This window comes from Papaver somniferum, chromosome 7 (assembly GCF_003573695.1).
Source record: "Papaver somniferum cultivar HN1 chromosome 7, ASM357369v1, whole genome shotgun sequence".
Lineage (NCBI taxonomy): Eukaryota > Viridiplantae > Streptophyta > Magnoliopsida > Ranunculales > Papaveraceae > Papaver > Papaver somniferum.
The window spans coordinates 89,856,221-89,864,481 of NC_039364.1; the positions used below are offsets into that span (position 1 = coordinate 89,856,221).

Below are 8,261 nucleotides of genomic sequence, written 5' to 3' on the forward strand. Positions count from 1 at the left end.
CATGAAAACTATTGGGTTTTGATTCTTTACCTTTTCATCATGGTTATCAAGTTTGGGTTTTAATCTCTCACAGATTTCGCTTAAACAATTTTGGATTCTGCCTGTGAATTTTTACACTGTTTTTTGAGGTAAGCATTTGAATTGCTTTTGTGTTTACTGTGATCAAAATTAAGATTAACAGGAAATCGTCATCTTCAATCAAGGAACGAACCAAACCCTCAAAGTTATTAAGTTTGGTTTTTGATATCTCATAGATTTCGGGTTCACAAAGTTCGCATTCTGCATTGGTCATTCTAATTTTTCTTTACTTTTTTTAGGTATGCCCAAGTATTTGTTAAATTGCTTCTGTGTTTACGCTTCAAATAATTGGTCCATCTGTTGTCCATGGTTTTGCTTAAATCTTTATATTTAGTTCCATTATATTTTGCAGTAATAGCATGAAATCCAGAAACCAGAAAAAACCAGGAAAGCAAGAAAAAGAAGGAAAGATCTTTTGGCTGTTAAAAAACTTCCTTACTATGAAAATATGATGTCTGCAGACTTATAAAGTCTGCACTACGAATAAAATGCTCTTCTTCGGGAATCAATGAGATCGTATATTCACTTACCTGGTTTGCATTTCTATTTGTTACGTGCAAAGATGCAACGATCTTCTAGGTACTGGTATTCAACGTACCTTTTGAGAAAATACGAATATGTGATTTCGACAATGGTGTTGATGTAATCACGGTTGTATGCACATAATCCATCTCTCTACACGTATCCAAAGATCTACACGTGGAAGGCATGCGGACCACTATACCAAGGGGCACTGAAACTACGAACCACCGAGAAGTAGGGAAAGATGCCCTAAACGTTACTTTACCCAATCTCAAGGATAACTCAAAGATCGACGGTAGGGGTTAAACATACTGACATGGGTGTGATGGGACCTGCAGACAGCTGACCCTCGCACGCAGACGACCCAACCACCCACATTAAATGCCCTAACCATATGGTACGTGTCAAGATATCTAAGGAAGAGAAGGCATCGATCCAGCGGTATCAACAACAGTCGCTGGGAGCATCGGTTCGGAACAAAGACACCAGCGGGATTGGCACAAAGAAAAAGAAGATAAGATTTCAACGGTCTCTGACAAGAGACCTCGCATATTTTCCCTATAGATACCCTCCTCCTCTGAGAAAGAAGGGGGCGACCAATCTGTAAGAGTGGAGAGAGAACTAGGAGAGAGAAATAGGAAGAGTAAGTACGATTTCCATTTCCTCCATTATCGTATTTCACTTAAAGTCATTCGACTTCATATGTAACCCTTCAACACATAGTGAAACTCAACACCCCGTGGATGTAGGCCTTAGTGCTGAACCACGTAAATCTCTGTGTTATTTACCTTTCAGCGTCGTATTTACATTTTATTACTTATATCTGGATCGGTCATGCTTCGTAACCCTGTGGGATGATTGATCTAACTTAATCTCGACTAGACAATGACGAGTCCGAAGACTCTGAGTCGATGAGTCATCGTGTTTATGCTATTTATAACCGTCATATTGTGTATAACGTCTTTCATTTATGAATGCGAACATTGTTTGTGGACACGTGGATGCCTTCGTGATTTATGTGTTCACAATCTGGCGCTAGAAACAGGGACTCTGTCCCGGTAAAAGATTTATCTTTCCTGTGATTTTTGAGCCTTTGATACTATTCCTCATGAAATAGTATCTCAAACGGTTTATTCTAACTTCGTTATGGCCGCCTTTAAAGGCCTTAGCAATTCTATAAGAGTTTTACGCTGATTCTTCTACAAGAATTTTACACTGATTTTTCCATAAGAGTTTTACGCTGATTCTTCTACAAGAATTTTTCACTGATTTTTCCATAAGAGTTTTACGCTGATTCTTCTACAAACTTCGTTTCGGACTTGTAAAAACAGCAGATCTGTTTCCTAGGATTTGTCTTCTCTGTTTTAAGGTAACAGATCTGCCATCTGTCCTTTTAAAATACCGAATTTGTCGACTTTGAGTGTTGAAACCGCAGATCTGGTACCTTTGCTGTTTAAAACAAACATATCTGCCAACCATTGTCGTTTAAAACCGCAGATCTGTCGTATTAGGATGTTAGAACACATTTAAAACTCCCGCGTGTTATTCTTAGAGCTTCACGATGGATCGAAGAAATCAAGAAAATCCAATACCTATGAAGTGGGGAGTAATAGTTGGAATATCTTTTTCGTACCTTCGGTGTCGTGATCGCCCGCACTTAAGTTTAACTATGCTAACAAAACCATTGCGGTCCCCTTTTCCCTCGACTGCTTATCGTCTTTTGCAGGAATCTGACATGGAAAAAGTCAAAGAGGTAGGAAAAGGAAAGGCCCCAACAAAAGAAACGCTGAGGACCACACCAGTTGTGACCCACAGTAAGCAGAAGGGTGAGAAGGAAAAGACAACGACCCATAAGGTGGACACAGCTGAGATCACCTCACCAATGAACACCATCACGATAGCAGCGGCAACGGTCAAAGCCCTTGTGGAACAGGCTGATAAGACCAATCTAGCAACGGGATCACGCATTTATGAGCAACGTGAAGGGTTCGCAGAATCAACAATGCACCTGGCAGCCTTCGGAATGCCGCGGACAAATTATCAAAACCAGACCATTCCAACCACTCAGCCATTGCTAACGATGAATCAACCCATCGTAATACAAGGAGAGACACCAATGAGGGATACCGACCCCCCTGCCCCCCCAAATCCATAAAATCGACGAAGGTCGAACCATGACGGTTGGAGGGCAGGGACAGGTCGGGACACCAAACCAAGGATCGAATCATTCCTCCCAATTGATGGCAGAGCTCGAAGAACTAAAGAAGAATCAGAGAACATACGCAGAAGCAGTGACATTACTGGCTAGAGAAAACCAGGAGCTCAAAGATAAGATGGCAAACCAACATGACGAAGCTAATTCAAAAGCACCAGAGCCAAATCACGATCGACGAATGGTCGTAACAAACGAAGCCAATCCCGAGCCCTTGAACCGAGGACACATCAGGGGAAACCGATCGTCAGACCAAGAATATGTTCCCGAAGACTCGTATTACTTCCATAGTAATGATCGAAGACCAGGGGAATCCGCAGCAATAGCTGGCCATCACCGTGCGATGAAAGATCTTCGCACTGAAATGATGGCAGAGATCAAGCAGCTGAAGGCCAGGCAAGGAGGTGGAAGATTAGAGGAAGTCATGATAGAATATAATACTACTCCTCTAGTCCCAAGCTTATCCAAAGCTGAAATCCCCAAGAAATGTCTGATCCCAGCATTTGAATGCTACGATGGATCCAGCGATCCCCCGGCCCATCTTCGGTATTACAACCGTATGTTGGCTCGATGGGATCAGGACGACGTGGTCCTATATAGATATTTCCCTTCAAGCTTGAAGGGATCGGCTCTGTCCTGGTTTGATAACCTACCTCCCAACTCCATCGGATCGTATGATCAACTCACCGGAAAGTTTTTAAGAACTTACATGTATAACAAGGCTGTCCACGCTGGGATGAACAAGTTATTCTCATTAGCCATCAGATACAAGGAGACGACCAGGGAATACAGGGATAGATGGCATAAGATATGCCAGGCTATAGGGAATGTGTACCCAGTGGTCAGCATTAACTGCTACAAGTGGGGTTTAGACAGGATGAGCCCGTTGTTTATCGAGATTCATGGGAGCGTACCCACGACGGAAGGGGATCTTCGAGTAATCATCGAAAAACACGCCAGGTTGGAAGAAATCCAACGAGAAAATCCGAGGGCCCATGCTCAAAGATCTCATCGAACTAACTCCACAGAGAAGGACAACGAATCGAAAAGAAGTTCAATCGAACACCCGTACGAAGATAGGAGAGAAAGAAGAGAAGGTCCTCGAAACGATGATCGGAGATTCGAATATCAAGTCTACACGAAGCTAAACAAAAGTTACGCTCGAATCTTAAAAGAAATTAAGGTTCGAGAAAACTTGGAATGGCCATGGTCAAAAGGAAAGTAACCCCCAAGATCCTAAAAATCGAAGGAATACTGCGACTACCACTGTTTCAATGGGCACCCAACCGAGAAGTGCCAGAACTTGAAGATAATGGCCCAAAAGCTTATCGACAACGAAGAACTAAAGCAATACATAAGGAAGGAAGAACCAGATGACAGGTCGAAACGAAGCAAACAAGTTCAACTGCCTGAAGGCATCGAACACTAAACACCATTTCGTGTTTGAAAGCCGTTGGAACATCGTTAACAGCGCAGATTTAAAAGGCTGAGAAAGTAATTCGAAGATTATTTCGAGCTGTACAAGATTGATGGGGTAGAGATAGACGATCACGAGCAATGGATGGATGCACCGATCACTTTCGAGGCAGATGATGTGGAGGAAGACATGTAGGATCACAATGATCCTTTGATCCTCACACTGCCCATAGCAGGGTGCAACATCAATAAGATCCTCATTGACGGAGGAAGTTCAGTCAACGTCTTGTTCTATGATACGTTCAAACGAATGGAGCTAAACGACGAGCAACTGATATCTTCGTACCACACCATTTATGGATTCAACGGGGCTCCTACGAAACCATTGGGGGACATTGTTCTACAAATAAATGCAGGACCGATGAAGATAGACACCCATTTCAGCATGGTAGACGCTCCTTCCCCCTACAATGCTATCATCGGACGAAGATGGGTACACAAGCTCAAGGGGATAGCATCAACTTATCACCAGTGTCTTCGATTCCCATCACCCGAAGGGATAATGGAGATCAAGGGTGACCATGTCACTGCTCGGGAATGCCAAGCTATGCAAAACCAGCTTAATAACGAGCTAGATGAGCAACGGAAATCCCGCAGAAGCCAGAACAAGGAATCTTCCATAGAAAAAACCATTGATTTGTACCTCGAAGGAATCGCAGAAAAAAAGCCTGACGAAGGGGCGCGACGTCCAATGCACTGAGGCAAGTACCTCAGCGGCCAAGACGACAGAGGAGCCTACCAAATAGCAATTAAAGAGCGTCCCTCTTCTAGGGGAACCGACGCCTACATTTACATCTTTGGAACCCGCTAAGGAAATAAACATAGGGACAGAGAAAGATCCGAAAATGATCAAGATAAGAACTTTAATGAGCAAGGAAAGAGAGCTAGCCCTAACAAAACTACTTATAGAGTACGCGGATGTCTTCGCGTGGAAATTAGGAGACATGCCGGGAATATATCCGAAGATAATTCAACATGAGCTCCGTATAAAACCAGGGACAACTCCTTTCAGACAGAAGGTATGCAAGATAGCTCCAGAGTATCATCAGCCCATTGAGAATGAACTCAGCAAGTTGCTAAAAGCAGGATTCATCAAGGAGGTGAAATACCCCATGTGGATTTCGAACATGGTCATCGTGCCAAATAAAAACAGAGGGGTGAGAATTTGCATCGACTTCACCAACCTCAACAAGGCCTTCCCTAAGGACAGTTATCCACTCCCTAGCATCGACCAACTGGTCGAAGCTGTGGAAGGATACGAAGAACTGTCCTTCATGGACGGTTACTCAGGATACAACCAGGTTTTCCTGGCGGAAGAAGACCAACAACATACAACATTCTACACCCCTCACGGCCTCTATTGTTACACAAGAATGCCCTTCGGACTGAGAAATGCGGGGGAAACATATCAGAGGATGGTCGACGCTATCTTCAAACCGTGGATAAGGAATACGCTGGAGGTCTACGTAGATGATATGCTGGTCAAAAGTAAGCTGCGCGCGGATCATCACCATGATTTGAGAGATATATTTGAGGCTATGAGGAAGCACAACATAAAAGTAAACCCGGAGAAGTGTACGTTTGGTGTTACTTCAGGGAAATTCCTTGGATACCTAGTAACTAAAATGGGCATCAAGGTCGATCCTGCCAAAATCCAAGCCATCGTAGAAATGCCATCCCCGAAGAACTTGAAAGAATTCCAAAAACTCAATGGATCCCTAGCAGCACTAGGGAGGTTTATCTCAAGATCATCAGATAGATGCAAACCCTTTTTCAACATCCTCAAGAAGGGATGAAAATTCGAGTAGACCCCTGAATGTGAGATAGCTTTCCAACAAATTAAGGAGTACTTGGCAACAATCCCCATTCTCCAGAAGCCGGATCCTGACGAAGTATTGGCTCTTTATATAGCTGCAACCGATGATGCGGTCAGCGCAGTGCTGGTTAAAACCAATACGAAGATTGAGCAGCCAATTTACTATGTCAACAAGACACTTAACCCGGAGGAACGGAATTACACGAAGATCGAGCAGCTCATTTTGGCACTAGTATGGGCAACTCAGAAGTTGAGAACCTATTTCTTGACTCATTATGTTCGTGTCCCCTGCAAAGCACCTTTAGAGGTTATTCTCAAAAGCACTGGGAAAGTTGGGAGGATAGAAAAATGGAACACACATCTCGACCAATTCAACATAATCCATGAGATTCAACATTCCCAGAAATCTCAAGTTTTGGCAGATTTCCTAGCGGACTTACCTCTGGACAATGACGAGGAAGTCCAAGGCATGCCAGAAACCGAAGATGGAAAAGACCCTGTCGATATTTTGGAACCTACAAACCAAAGGCAATGGGAAGTCTTCGTAGACGGGTCCAGAAATCGGGAAGGTGCTGGCATAGGCATCGTAATCGCCACCCCCACCGGAGAAAGGATCGTCCATGCGCTGAGACTAGAGTTCAAGGGGCATACCAACAACATCGTCGAATACGAGGATGTGGTACACGCTCTTCGTTTAATAATAGAAATGGGCTTAACCAAGGTACGCTTGACAAGTGACTCACAGCTGGTCATACAACAAATCGGGCTAGAATACAATGTCTACGACGAACCCTTTCAAAGTATATGACGTTAGTCCAGACACTGGCAGCTCAGATACATTTCATCTATGTTAAAAGATGAGAGCGTGAAAGCTATCAAAATATCCAGCGTGTACGAACCTTCCATCATCCCTCAGCAATCCCTCGCTACACACCGCAAGGACAACGTTGGGGAGGACATTGCTGAGGATGATGTAAGGGAGGATATTTACGATGATTTCATGGAAGATGATATCGTAACGAAAGCATATGAGGATGAGGATTTTACCAAGGAAAAAGATTGGAGATCTGAGATTCATCTTAACCTTCAAGAAGGTACTCTACCTGCAGACCTGAAACTATCCAGGAAGATACAAGCCAAGGCAGGGAGATATGACCTCCGCGACGGGATCTTATATAAAAAATCTTTCCTCGGGCCATTACTACGATGCGTGTCAAGACAAGAGGGGCACCTCATTCTAAAAGAAATACATTATGGCGATGCAGGGAATCATAGCGGAATGAGATCGTTATCGGACAAGGCAAAAATGCAGGGGTATTACTGGACGCATATGATAAGAGATGCAGCTAGGATGGCCAGAAGATGTGAAGAATGTCAACAGTTTTCCAGAAGGATCCATGCTCCCGCAACAAAGTTAAATTCTGTAGATAGCCCCTGACCCTTCTCCAAATGGGGAATAGACATTGTCGGACCCCTGATTGAAGGGTCAGGGAAAAGACGATTCTTAATCGTAGCCTGATGAGTGCCAAATATTGTATATATTTATCCCTTTTTGTTGGCATTTAACTCATATGTTGTGCTTAATTCTACATTTTATCCCATATTCTGTATTTTCATTGTTTTCAAGAATAAATATTTTTCTTACTTAATTTTGCATTTTTAGGTAATAAATAAAGTCTGGATGACTTGCGGAGAGGAATAGAGCAGAAAAGTGGTGGAAGCCAAAAGGAATCACACAAGGATGCCGCGAAGAATGTTGCGCACAAGACCAAAAGGCTAGAAATGGGCTCAAGAAGGAAGAATTTGTTCTTAAAGAAGACATGGGCTCAGAATTATCCCAAGCCCAATCTCCAACCCAAGCCTGTTTCCCCTCTTAGCCGGCAGATCAACCCACAGATGCATCCAATGGTCGCTTAAACGCCGGTACATCAAGCTGGAAGGTCCTACTTCACACCACAACACCTAGTTCTAATCTGAGACATTGTTTTAGATGTATTATGCATCTAACGGTCTATCAATACATGCTCCCATACCACCGTTGGATCCACTTACCATCTTCACATCCAATGCGTCTCCTAGCTAGACATCAAAGTCTGATGCACCCGACTCACACCGAAGTAACCCTAGGATATATAAGCCAAAAACAAAAGAAACCCT

The 8,261-nt window shown here is 43.4% G+C and overlaps 1 protein-coding gene across 1 annotated transcript; it reads left to right on the plus strand.

Annotated features, from left to right (window-relative positions):
• Positions 1-5,133: 5,133 nt before the first annotated feature.
• LOC113294895 lies at positions 5,134-7,542 on the plus strand. The gene is made up of 3 exons (XM_026543268.1): positions 5,134-5,388; positions 6,097-6,825; positions 6,934-7,542. Exons 1-3 carry the CDS (start codon positions 5,134-5,136, stop codon positions 7,540-7,542), a joined length of 1,593 nt encoding a protein of 530 aa, XP_026399053.1.
• The last annotated feature ends 719 nt before the right edge of the window (positions 7,543-8,261 follow it).